Source organism: Macrotis lagotis, chromosome 1 (assembly GCF_037893015.1).
Source record: "Macrotis lagotis isolate mMagLag1 chromosome 1, bilby.v1.9.chrom.fasta, whole genome shotgun sequence".
In the NCBI taxonomy this organism is placed as follows: domain Eukaryota; kingdom Metazoa; phylum Chordata; class Mammalia; order Peramelemorphia; family Peramelidae; genus Macrotis; species Macrotis lagotis.
Genome location: NC_133658.1, coordinates 443,746,170 through 443,760,529, shown reverse-complemented (window position 1 = coordinate 443,760,529; position 14,360 = coordinate 443,746,170). Strand labels below are relative to the sequence as shown.

At 36.6% G+C, this 14,360-nt stretch overlaps 1 protein-coding gene across 1 annotated transcript in view; it reads right to left on the bottom strand.

Annotated features, from left to right (window-relative positions):
* The window catches only part of FAM177A1 (family with sequence similarity 177 member A1), a 58,425-nt gene that overhangs the window by 27,662 nt on the left and 16,403 nt on the right, over positions 1-14,360 (bottom strand). The window contains exons 3-4 of the mRNA XM_074209512.1: positions 5,698-5,877; positions 356-422 (exon numbers count right to left, since the gene is read on the bottom strand). Coding sequence (XP_074065613.1) covers positions 356-422; positions 5,698-5,877 — 247 coding nt within the window. The remainder of the gene's footprint in view (positions 1-355; positions 423-5,697; positions 5,878-14,360) is intronic.

The window sequence follows — 14,360 nt, the reverse complement described above, 5'->3', positions numbered from 1 at the left end:
TATGGATGATAATTTAGCAAATTAGACTGAGAAGGAACAATCAGAAAAATAGACAAAGGACTATGGGTAATGATGTCATGAAAGTAAAGAGAAGAGAAAATATTTGGTGAGAAGGTCAATTAAAGCAAAAAAAAAGTTCACAGGACAAAAAGGATTAAGAAAAAAGCCATTTTAAATGAGGAGTGATAGGCGAGTTATATAATTTAGTAATTTAAAGCTCTACAACAAAAGGCAGGAGCTAGAGAAGGATTATTTTAATTCCATTCCCTTCTTCATTAACTCTCTATTATGGTTTACTAAAGCAATGCTGCTAATGTCACTTGCTATTCACAGTACTCATATATTAAAGCAATACCTGAGAGGGTTGATGTAGCAGCACGAAGCATGTAAAACCATAAGTAGGGGCCCCAGGTAAGTTTTGTCTGCAATAGCAAGAAGTCAAAATAATTTGTAGCAACATTCAACATTGTAACATTGTTAATGTGTATACACGAGGCAAGCCCAAATTAATCATACTTTTTAAGTGATCAGAATACAGAACCATATTGTCTAAAATTTAGACAAGTTTTTAAAAGGTTTTTGGAGAGAATTCTAAAGAATATATTTTACAATTACAAACACTTGAAAGGAACTCAATAAATAATTATTTCTACAGCAGACTCCCAAAATATCAGAATAGAAAGGGACCTTAAAAAATCAAGGAGTTGAAATGATTTATTATCTAGACAATTCCTTAATTTGTATCTGCCTTTTGGTCATTTCATTGTGTGTGTGTGTGTGTGTGTGTGTGTGTATATGAATCCGAGAGTTAAATCAAATCAAGTCAATAATCATTTATTAAATGCCTACTATGTGCCAGGTATTGAGTTAAACAATCGAGATACAAAGAAAGGCAAGACTAGTTCCTGCTCTTTTTTTTTTAGATTTTCTTTTCCAAGGCAATGGGTTTAAGTGGCTTGCCCAAGGCCACACGGCTAGGTAATTTATTAAGTGTCTGAGGTTGGATTTGAACCCAGGTACTCCTAACTCCAAGGCCGGTGCTCTATTCACTGCACCACCTAGCCACCCCTAGTTCCTGCTCTCAAAAGGAGCTCACAGTCTAATGGTAGAGATAATGTTGTTTGTTCTTCATAAGCAAAGAGGACCATGACATGAAAACAAGACTTGCACAATATGTTTATTACAGCAACAGGAGTGCTGTGTAAAAACATCCTTCTCACTTGCCTTTACCAAAATCCTTGGCCTGATTTGATGGGGGAAAGAATTTTTGGTGATGATCTGGTATAATGGAAGTTCTTGGACACTGAATTCAATTTTTTCCTCCCATATTAGCAAAGCACCTTGGTGTTCCGGCAGGGCTGGGCAAAGTACCAGTATGTGATAATTTAGCAATGAAATGCAACTTTTGGCATATGAGGCACCATTATGTTTCAGCAATGTCAGTCTGGTTATCTTTCAATGCACTAATCTTCAGGATAGTCTTTCCTCTCAAAGCTTTAAACAGTAAGAGCGTCAATTTGCCACATAGGTCTATGCTGCCCTCCTCTGTTTTTAGCGCACTTCCCAAAGCTTGAGTTCATCAGATGCCACTGGAACCTCAATGCTTTCTAAGGTGTGAGCCTCTATCTTGCAGCAAATCCATTCCAAGGCGGTCTTGCCCTTCACAAAGCCAAAGTCTAGAGAGGGATTCAATGTGAAGAGCAGTTGAACTTGGGTTGGAATTAAAGATAGGTAAGTACCATTCTGAAGGGAGAGAGATAGGCAAGTGCTGCTCCAAAGGGACAGATGATAGCTTCTGTTGCCCTTGGCCAATAGGTGCCATGAAGTATCCAGTGCAGTAACTCGACTGATCACAGAGAAGCAGAAGGAACCCTGCAGAGAGTCCTCTTTCAGTGGTGGTGACAGCATGAAAACTATGCACAAATAAGACACATACAGTATAAATGAAGATAATCTCCAGAGGGAAGGCACAAACTTTACAGAGCATCCAGAAAAACTTTATGCAGAATAAAGAACTTTAGTTAGAAGAAACCTAGGAAGACAGGAGATAGAGGTAAGAAAAAAAAAGAATTCCAGGCCTGATATCAGGTAGTTGAAACTTTTCATTATATAGATCACAAAGACTGAAGCCCAGAGAGATTAGATGGCTTGTGTAGTGCACTAGGTCATAGATCAGTACTCAACCAATCAAAAAAACATTTATTAAGGGTCTATATATTTGTAGAATACTATTAAGCATGAGGAGATACAAATTTTAGATGTGACCCAGTCACTGACTAGAAGGACTTATAGACTTAATGTCAGTCTAGAAGAAAGAAAAGTCACAAACACTGATAGTTATAATTTATACAATAAGTAAATTATAAAATTGCAGATGAAAATATTACACTTGATCCCAGCTAAGGATACCAGGAAAGGCAAAGGTGGAATTTAAGTGGGGCTACCCACAATGGTCTGTTGGAAGAGCAATATTCTCTTCAGAGATAACTTGTTTCTTACATCCCAGTTATTCCAAGGTAACCCTCCCCAATCGTTCCCTTCCAAGAGAGTCACTCCACATAACAAAAAGTATTTTTAGAGAGGGAAAAAAATATGTTTAATTGATCAATACACTGGAAAATTCTGGAATACATGCAATTTGTAACATCTGATTTTGTTACATTTACATTTAACTTTTTGAAGTATAGTTGTCTCCATTTACACTGTTGGTAACTACAATGTGTATGTTCACAATAAATCCTTTCATGCTTCTCTGAATTCATCACACATTGTTTATTATAACACAGCAATGTCCCATTAAATTCCTTAACAAATTTTTTAACCATTCCTTTAACTGATGGGCATCTGCTCGGCTTCCAATTCATAGCTGTTTACAAAAAAAAAAGCACTACTATAAATATTTTGGATTATATAATTTCTACTTCAAAAGGTATGAACATTTTAGTCATTTCATTTGTATAATTTCAAATTGTTTTCCAAAATTTCACACCTCCACCAACAATGTATTAGTGTGCCTATCATTCCACAACCACTCCAACATTATTGGCATTTTGGCCAATTTACAGAGTATGAAGTGAAACCTCAAGGTTGCTTTTATTTGCATTTCTATAAAACATATTTTTCAAGTGGTTGTGAATATGCTGCAGTTCTTTTGAGAATTGTTCATATCCTTCGACCATTTATGGCTTAGCAAATTATTGCCTTATATTTTATTGTTTATAAAGCTTGAATAACAAAAGCTTAGAGAAATTTGATAGATTTTTCTCCCCAGTTTAGGTACTGAAATTTTTTTTATTTAATTAAGGCAATGGGGTTAAGTGACTTGCCCAAGGTCACACAGCTAGGTAATTATTAAGTGTCTGAGGACAAATTTGAACTCAGGTCCTCCTGAATCTAGGGCTGGTGTTCTATCCACTGCACTACTTTAGCTGCCCCCGTACTTATCTTCTTATCCTAAGTATATTAATATTTTCTATGTAAAAGCTCCTCAGCCTCAAATAATCAAAGTTATCTTTTGACTCTTATCTCATTTGCTTAAATCTTAGCCATAACTGAGAGGGACATGATCTGTTTCTCTTCTAATTTTTTCCAGTATTATCTTTAATATTTAAGTCATATAACCATTTACAATGTATTGTGGAATATGGGGAAAAGTTTTTGTTTAAGCCTGAGTTTGTGCAATACTGTTTTCTACTTTTTAGCAATTAGCGATTTTTTCCTAGGTATCCACTGAGAAACCCTAGTTGCTAATGTTTATAACATCAAGACTTTAAAATTTAATGACTGGAAAGATGGCATTAGCTTCAAGGGAAATAGGAAAGTTAGGAAAAGGGATGAAGTTGAGGTGTTTTGGAAATGATGACTTTGAGATATCTATGGAATCTAAACAGTTGGTAATTCGGGACTGGCACTCAAAGGACTGGGATAAGAGAAAGGTATATAGATCTAAGAGTCATATGCATAGAGTAACTGAACCTATGGGTTCCAGTGAGAAGAGAGACTGCAGGGAGATGAAAAAAAGACCCAAGAAAGAGAAGCCCTTAAAAGGTAAAGGGAGCAAATGTATGAAATATAATGTTGAAAAGAAGGGTCTTTAATTCATTAAGTTTGGAGTCATTATAATAACTGCTATTTCCTAAAGATGAATCAGTCTGCTCATCTATTCAATTTTGGTCCCAACTCATTGGCCACGTACAATGTCTAAGAAAAATAGGTTGAGGGATAAGCTCGATATATTATCAATCCAACTTCATATCATTATCTTATTTGAACATCAGACATTTTTCCTTTAAGTGTACTTAGACCAAATTCTTTTGAGTAACTGAATTTCATTTAGAAGATTGCAATTTTTTTTTAGTTTTTTTGCAAGGCAAATGGGGTTAAGTGGCTTGCCCAAGGCCACATAGCTAGGTAATTATTAAGTGTCTGAGACCGGATTTGAACTCAGGTACTCCTGACTCCAGGGCCGGTGCTTTATCCACTGCTCCACCTAGCCGCCCCTGGGTCTTTTCACTTCAAAGGACAAAAGGACAGATTTATTTTTAAGTTTATAAATTCTAAGAACTCAGAATATGTAGAATACTGGTAAAAATGTGCCATAGAAGAGAGCTTGTCCACTATAGCATTTACAATTTTATTGTTTGGAAACAGCATAGTATATTTGAAGGTGTGCTGTATTTGAAGTCAAATCCATTTTGCCAGCTGTTACACTTTGGTCATATGCTTTCTCTGGGCCCTAGTTTTCTCATATGTAAAATGAATTGGTTTTTATGGACCTTTGCAGCTCTCAATCTATGGTCCAAATGATCTCAAGTTGCCACTTAATTGGGATAAATTCCACAAGTAATGAAAAGAAAGAAGTTAATGTTAATTTACTCTGTAATGGATTCTCTTTTTATATTATTTTCATATTTGTAAAAGGCTGAGAAAAGTTCTAGATTCTTTTAAGGTTGGTTATAGCTTGAGATGGTACTATGGATGGAACTTTGGGTCTGTAGTCAGGAAGAACAGCCTCAGACACTATTTGCCTCAATTTTCTCAAATGTAAAATGGAGATAATAGCACTTATCTCCTAGCATTGTTGTGAGAATCAAACAAGATATTTGTAAAATGCTTAGCACAGAATCTAGACATAGGAGGTCCTATACAAGTGAATTCTTTATCCACTATTATTATATATTTTATTACATGTTCATTACTACTACTATTACATAGTATACTTGTTAGCAGAAGGTTTCATGATTTTTCAGTAAGACACTTTAAAAAGAATCACTGATATTAATATTGCCACGTATAGTTTCCATAAAATAAAAAGCAAATAAACCAATCTCTCAAACAGGTAAAATATCATTAATAACTGACTTTGCAAAATACTTTATATTCGCTTTCTCATTTGAATCTTACAACAACCTTAAGAACTAAATTAGAGAGGTATTATCCCAATTTTTCAGACACTAAGGTTCAGAGAGGTTGCATTACTTTGGACATGATTATATAGCTACTAAGTATCAGAGCAAGCATCCAAGTATGGCAATCTCACTGTGCCACAAAATTACATGAACACAGACCTAAGAATATAAACAATGCCATAATTATTTACAAAATAATTATGAGAATACACTAGATTTTCTTTCAAAGACTCTTCTATATTTATCCAGGCAAAAGAAAAATATAAAAAAGAATAAGTAACAAACCTACCGGATCAATAGTGGGTAAAAGGTCAATTTTCTCCTGACCATCACTTTCATCTTCATCAGTGCTATATTCTTCCATGGTTTCACCACTGACAAAGTGAATGACTCGTCTTGGAACTTTCTTTTTTTTCCCTATGACACCCAGCTCTACATTTTCAAAGTTTCCATCACAATTCATCTGTACCTGTAAACATTATAGGGGAAAAAAAAGATAATTTTATATGGGCTTCTTTTGCCTATTTTTGGAACACACATAAAAAAGTTTTCCTAAGAAACTGGAGAGGATCAAGCACTCAGTATCCCTATACTGCAGTTTCCTCCTCTATAAAATCAAGGAACGAGTAAAGACAGTTTGAATTCTAAATCTATGATTCCATTATCACTTCACATAGTGAAACCTAGAAAGGTTTTATAGTTTGCTAAAGGTAACAAAGACAGTGCTAGGGTCAGCATTGAAAAAGGAAATCAGGTCTCCTGACACTAGGGCTTCCATCACTAGACCATTTGTTCTTTCTCAGAAATGGCGGGGGGGAGAAAAAGTCAAGAAAAAGACAAGATACTAACTTATTTCAACTGATGATACAATTTTCATGGTTTTTAGAAATAAGAGTAAAATGAATTTGAAAAACGAACTAGAAAGTAATAAGAAAAAAATATAAATTTCAGGCCCTACCCAATCAGCAAAGATGAAAAAGAAACCCAACTTAAAAAAATTACTTTCTAGTGAGTGGGAAAAAAGGGGAGAGGAGATAACATGTAAGTAAATATATACATTGTAATTTGAGGAGGGAGAGTGTTCAATGGTAGACTAAGCCCAGAAAGGGAGACTACAGAGGAAAGGGTGAAAGGTTAGGGATGAAGTTGTTGTAGCAGTAGAGGGTATGAATTGAACCAGGTTCTTTTGCAGTTCAAAAGACTGGAATTCAAATCATAGCCACAGGCTCCTCATCTGTAAAATTAAGAGATGGACTTATCATGCTATATATGATTGTGGTCAGCAGGACATATTCAATGGAACCATAAAAAGAATTTTTTGAAAGTTATGCAGAAATCGTTTTTTAATTGATATATAAATCTTAGTTCTTAAACTAAAAAATTAAATATATATTGGGAGAGTTTGATAAAGGAAATATTTCCAAATGCAGAGAGGTGGAGAAGAACAAAGATTGAGATTTGGCAATTAAAAGATCACTGATAACTTTAGAGAGTAAAAATATGCTATTAGACCAAGTTTAAAATTCTCTGGAGTTGCCAAAGTTCTGGTCTGATTCAGTGGGGATGTTTTCTCTTTACTTAAACTCCAGAATATTCTTTTGGAACCAGAGATGTCTAAGATAGTGAAGATTTCCTTCAAGATAGATATTATGAAGACTCATACTGTTCTTCCCAGGATAAAATTATTTAGCTCCTAGTGAAGTGGTAACATTAGAATTGCCCTCCTCACAATTACTGAGAAATGTGTATAAGATACCAAACTTCATCTCTTCATATAGGATTCTCTATGTAACAAATGAGTCCATTTAATTTGAAACATTATGTAGACACTGAATGTTTTTAGAAGCAAAGTAGATTTTAGGAATATGATAACTAAAAATACTGCTATTTTTCCGAGTTGTTTTGAAGCTGAATACTCAGTTTTAAACAACACTTAGAATTCTTTAAAATTTAACGCCAGTTCTAGGGGCGGTCAGCTAGGTAGCGCAGTGGATGAAGCACCAGCCCTGGAATCAGGAATACCTGGGTTCAAATCCGGTCTCTAATTACCTAGCTGTGTGGCCCTGGGCAAATCACTTAACCCCATTTATCTTGCAAAAACCTAAAAAAATAAACAAAGAAACTAATTAATTAATTAATTAAAGGGAATAGTCCTTGAACTTTGATCAAATTCCACAGTTCTTTATCTGGATACATATGTTATTCTCATTGCAGATAGCCTCAAATTGTCCCTGATTGTTGCATTGATGAAATAAGCATGTCCATCAAGGTTGATCATCACCTCCATGTTGCTCCTAGGGTGTACAGTGATTTTCTGGTTCTGCTCATCTCTCTCAGCATCAGTTCATGCAAATCCCTCGAGGTTTCCCTGAATTCCCATTCCTCAAGGCTTCTTTTTTTTTAAATGAAGAGAAAGACATGGCTATAAGCTGCCACATGCCACATTTATTTCTTTTTGCAATTATTTATATGTGTATATATATATATATATATATATATATATGTATATGTGTGTATATATGTATATATATTTTAGGTTTTTGCAAGGCAAATGGGGTTAAGTGGCTTGCCCAACTGCGCCACCTAGCCACCCCTTATTTTATTTTTTTTAAAGATTTTATTTGAGTTTTGAGTTTTACAATTTTTTTCTCTTAATCTTACTTCCATCCCCCCACACCCCCCATGAAAAGCAATCCGTCAGTCTTTATTTTGTTTCCATGTTGTACATTGATCCAAATTGAGTGTGATGAGAGAGAAATCACATCCTTAAGGAAGAAACAAAAAGTCTAAGAGATAACAAGATCATACAATAAGCTACCTGTTTTTTTTTTCTAAATTAAAGGGAATAGTCCTTGAACTTTGTTCAAACTCCAAGGCTCTTTATCTGGATACAGATGGTATTCTCCATTGCAGACAGCCCAAAATTGTCCCTGGTTGTTGCGCTGATGGAACGAGCAAGTCCATCTAGGGTGAACATCACCGCCATGTTGCTGATAGGGTGTACAATGTTTTTCTGGTTCTGCTCAATTCCTTCAGCATCAGTCTGTGAAAATCCTTCCAGGCTTCCCTGAATCCCTATTCCTCCTGGTTTCTAATAGAATAGTGTTCCATCACATACATATAACACAGTTTGCTAAGCCATTCGTCAATTGAAGGATATTTACTTGATTTCCAATTCTTTACCACCACAAACAGGGCTGCTATGAATATTTTTGTACAAGTGATGCTTTTACCCTTTTTCATCATCTCTTCAGGGCATAGACCCAGTACTGGTATTGCTGGATCAAAGGGTATGCATGTTTTTGTTGCCCTTTGGGTGCAGTTCCATATTTGTCTCCAGAAAGGTTAGATGAGTTCACAGCTCCACCAACAGTGTAATAGTGTCCCAGATTTCCCACAACCCTTCCAACAATGATAATTATTCATTTTGGTCTGAGAGGTGTGAGGTGGTACCTCAGAGAAGCTTTAATTTGCATTTCTCTAAAAAGTAATGATTTAGAGCGATTTTCATATGACTATAGATTGCTTTGACCTTCTCATCCGTAAATTGCCGTTGCATATGACACAGTTCTCTGTATAGTTTAGAAATGAGTCCTTTGTAAGAAACATTAGTTGTAAAGATTATTTCCCAGTTTACTACATTTCTTTTGATCTTGGTTACAGTGGTTTTATTTGCACGAAAGCTTTTTAATTTAATGTAACTGAAATCATCTAGTTTGTTTTTAGTGATGTTCTCCATCTCTTCCTTAGTCATAAACTGCTCCCCTTTCCATAGATCTGACAGGTAAACTAGTCCTTGATCAACTAATTTGCTTATAGTATTTTTTTTTACGTCTAAATCCTGTAACCATTTGGATCTTATCTTGGTAAAGGGTGTGAGGTATTGGCCTAATCTAAGTTTCTTCCATACTAACTTTCAATTTTCCCAGCAGTTTTTATCAAAGAGAGAGTTTTTATCCCAATAGCTGGACGCTTTGGGTTTATCGAACAGCAGATTACTATAATCATTTCCTGCTAATACACCTAGTCTATTCCACTGGTCCACCACTCTATTTCTTAGCCAATACAAAACAGTTTTGATGAGTGATGCTTTATAATATGATTTTAGATCAGGTAGGGCTAAGCCCCCTTCTTTTGCACATTTTTTCATTAAATTCCTGGAATTTCTTGAGTTTTTATTTCTCCATATGAATTTATTTTCAACTTTTTCTAACTCATTAAAGTAATTTTTTTGGAATTTTCATTGGTAGTTTAGTTTTGGTAGAATTGTCATTTTTATTATATTAGCTCTACCTATCTATGAGCAGTTGATATTTGCCCAGTTATTTAAATCTGATTTAATTTGTGTGAGAAGTGTTTTATAATTGTTTTCAAAAAGTTTCTGAGTCTGTTTTGGCAAATAGACTCCCAGGTATTTTCTATTGTCTGAGGTTGCTTTGAATGGGATTTCTCTTTCTAGCTATTCCTGATGTATCTTGCTAGTCATATATAGAAAAGTTGAGGATTTATGAGGGTCTATTTTATATCCTGCAACTTTGCTAAAATTGCTAATTGTTTCCAGTAGTTTTTTGGATGATTTCTTAAGATTCTCTAGGTATACCATCATATCATCTGCAAGGAGAGTTTTGTCTCTTCCTTCTCAATTCTAATTCCTTAAATGTCTTTTTCTTCTCTAATTGCTGAAGCTAATATTTTCTAATACGATATTGAATAGTAGTGGTGATAATGGGCATCCTTGTTTCACCCCTGATCTTATTGGGAATGCCTCTAGCCTCACTCCATTGAATATAATGCTTGTTGATAGTTTCAGATAGATACTGCTAATTATTCTAAGGAAAAGTCCATTTATTCCTACACTCTCTATTGTTTTTAAGTAGGAATGGGAGCTGTATTTTGTCAAAAGCTTTTTCAACATCTATTGATAGGATCATATAATTTCTGATAGGTTTATTGTCGATATAATTGATTATACTAACAGTTTTCCTAATACTGAACCAACACAGCATTCCTAGGATGAATCCTACTTGGTCAAATCCCAGTGATAATTAGTTGTAATCAATTTGTTAATATTTTATTTAAGATTTTTACATCTATATTCATCAGGGATATAATTTTTTTTCTCTATTTAACTCTTCCTTGTTTAGGTATCAGCACCATATTGGTATCATAGAAAGAGTTAGGCAGAGTTCCATATTTCCCTATTTTTCCAAAGAGTTTCTACAGAATTGGAACCAATTGTGCCTTAAATGTTTGGTAGAATTCAGTTGTGAATCCATCAGGCCCTGGAGACTTTTTCTTAGGGAGTTCAATGATGGCTTATTGAATTTCTTTTTCTGAGATAGGTTGTTTAGGTATTTAATCTCTTCATTTAACCTGGGCAACTTATATTTTTGTAAATATTCATCCATTTCACTTAGATTGTCAAATTTATTGGCAAAGAGTTGGGCAAAATAATTTTGAATTATTAATTTCATTTCCTCCTCATTGGTGGTAAGTTCACCTTTTTTGTTTATACTAGCAATTTGCTTTTCTTTCTTTTTTTAATCAAATTAACCAGAGGTTTATCAATTTTATTGTTTTTTCCATAAAACCAACTTTTAGTTTTATTAATAAATTCAATAATTTTTTTGCTTTCAATTTCTTTTTTTCTTTAATTTTTAGAATTTCTAATTTGGTATTTAACTGGGCATTTTTAATTTGTTCTTTCTGTAATTTTTTTAGGTGCATATTTAGTTCATTGATTTCTTCTTTCTCTAATTTATTCATGTAAGCATTTAAAGATATAATATATCCCCTTACACAGCTGCTTTGAGTGAATCCCATAGGTTTTGGTATGTTGTTTCATTATTGTTATTATCTAGGATAAAATGATTAATTTTTTTCCATAATTTGTTTTTTGATCCACTCATTCTTTAAAATGAGGTTATTCAAGTGGGCGGAGCCAAGATGGTGACAGGAGAGGATTGTCTCTTAGGTGCTCTCACTCAAATAGTTCCAAACTTATAAACTAAGCACTCTAACTAAATTTTCAAGAGACAGAATCCAGAGGGATCCAGTGAGGCAGTTCTCCAACCCAAGGTAAACTGGAAAAGAGTGGAAAGGCTCCGCTCCACAGGGCTTAGAGGAGCGGGAACTTCAGCCTCCCAGAGGCAGCCACAGGGTGCTGGGAGCTGCAGCTCAAGGCAGCAGAGGCAGTTTCCTGACCTATACCCTGGGAAGCACTGGGCACAACTTGGGGGATCAGCAGGGGGACCTCTGCCAGAGTGAGCCTGTGAAGCCCAGCCCTCAGGGAACTCAGCCAGCAGCTTGGCCATTGCAGACCAGATCCAGGAACCTGAAGCAGGCAGAGCCGGTAGGCAAGAGCCCCCAGGCCGAGTGCTGAGCCTGGGGGGGGAGTGGAGAGAGACTGCCTAGCTCTGTCCTCTGTCCCTGGAACAGGACTCTGAGGTTCTGACAACATTCAGATCCTGATCACAGTCTAAGTCCCCCATAGAACAGCAGGGCATCCTCCCACCTCAGCCCCGGGGCAGAGGGGTGCGCTTGTGGTCATTCAAAGACCAGGAAGGAAGACAGAGCCTCTCATACATGGAGATCCTTATGGAGGGGGGTAGCCCAATAATACTCAAAAGCTCAGGAAGCACCCCAAAACCAGGCACAGGCTGGGGAAATGAGTAAGCAGAGAAAAAAGGACACCAATGAGAAATACTTTGCCTATGATACCAAGATGGATCAAAACACTCATTCTGAAGATGAGGAAGTACAACCTCCTACATCTAAAGACTCCAAGAAAAACAGAAACTGGGCTCAGGTTATGACAGAGTTCAAAAAACACTTTGAAAATCAAGTGAGGGAGATATAAGAAAAACTGGGAAAAGAAATGAGAGAGATGCAGGAAAAATATGAAAAAGAAGTCAGCAGCTTAGTCAAGGAGATCCAAAAAAAAAATGCTGAAGAAAATAACATGTTAAAAACCAGCATAGGTCAAATGGATAGAACAGTTCAAAAAGTTATTGAGGAGAAGAATGCTTTAAAAAGCAGAATTGGCCAGATGGAAAAGGAGATAAGAAATCTCTCTAAGGAAAACAAAATCCTTCAGGTGCAGAAGGGAACTGAAGGAGGCTGCTGATTTTATAAGAAATCAGGACACAATGCTTCAAAACCAAAAGAATGAAAAAGTAGAAGAAAATATGAAACATCTCATTGAAAAAAATCAACTGATATGGAAACCAGATCCAAGAAAGATAATTTAAAAATTATTGGAATACCTGAAAGTCCTGATCAGGAAAAGAGCCTTGACATCATTTTCAAAGAATTAATACAGCAAAATTGCCCTGATATCCTAGAAGCAGAGGGTGAAATAGAAATAGAGAGAATCCACCAATCTCCCCAAGAAAGAGATCCAAAAAAAAAAAAAACCCAGAATATTATAGCCAAGTTCCAGAACTCTCAAGTCAATGAGAAAACATTACAAGCAGCCAGAAGGACACAATTCAAATGTTGTGGAGCTGCAGTCAGGATCACACAAGACTTAGCAGCTACATTAAAAGATTGCAGGACTTGGAACATAATATTCTGGAAGGCAAAAGAGCTCAGAATGCAACCGAGAATCAACAACCCAGAAAAACTGTACATCCTCTTCCAGGGAGAAAGATGGACTTTCAATGAACCAGGGGAATTTCAAATGTTCTTATTGAAATGGCCAGAGCTGTACAGAAGGTTTGATCTTCAGATACAGGACTCAGGTGAAGCATAGAGAGTGGAGAAGAGGAAAATATGAGGGACTTCATGATGATGAACTACATGTATTCCTGCACAGAAAAATGGTAGTGATGATACTCATATAAACCTTCTCATTTAATAGAGCAGGTAAAAGGAGCTTTTATAGATAAAGCACAGGAGAGAGCTGAATTTGAAGATATAATAGTGTAAAAATGGAGTCAATGGCTAAAAGGGAAATGTAATGGAAGAAAGAAAAAGGAGAGGTGGAGTACGCTAAGATATTTCTTATAATAAGATTTTTTTGAATTACAGTGAGCTACTGCAATGATATGATAGGGGGGAAGGCAAGGGAGAATGAGGGAAACTTCGCTCTCATCAGAGGTGGCTAGGAAAGGAAACAGCATATGTATTCAATAGGGTATAGACATGTAGAGTAAGAAGGAGAGAAGGGAGAAGGGGGAAGGGGGAGAGTAAGTGATGGAGGAGAGGATGGCCTGTGGGGGGAAGAGTGGTCTGATATAACACATTTTCTTTTTTACTTCTTGAAAGGGGTTGGGATTTGATGGCCTGTCCAGGACCATAGGGCGGGGTGGATGCTGGGCCTAAGGGGTGGTATGTGGGCTTGGGGCCCCTTGGCGTCAGGGCTGGGCATCTGTCTGCTGCTCCACTCAGCTATCCTACAGCATGTTTAAGAAGAGGGACAGAATGAAAGGAGAGAGAAAATATAGTATATGGTAGTGGGGAAGTACAAATGGAAGGAGTTGCATTCAGCAATGGAAATGGTGGAAAAATATGGAAGTAGCATTTGTGATAGACTTATCATAAAGAATGTGACCCACCCGTGACAGAGCTGGAGGTGTTGGAACAGACTGTAGCACATTTTTTACTATTATTATTTGTGTGTGGGGGGGTTGTTTACAGGGCAAATGGGGCGGATGGCTTGCCTGGGGCCACATAGCTGGATGATTGTTGGGTGTCTGAGGCCAGATTTGGAGCCGGGTGCTCCTTGCTCCAGAGCCAGTACGCTATCCGCTGAGCCACCTGGGCGCCCCTACTATTATTATAATTTTATGTTATTTTGGGCTTTTTTTTTTTTGCTGGGCAACGGGGGTTCAGATGGCTTTCCCAGGGTCACACAGCTGGGTGATTGTCAGGCATCTGGGGCTGGATTTGGGCTCGGGTGCTCCTGGCTCTAGCGCTGGAGCTCCGTCCACTGCATCACATGGCTGCACA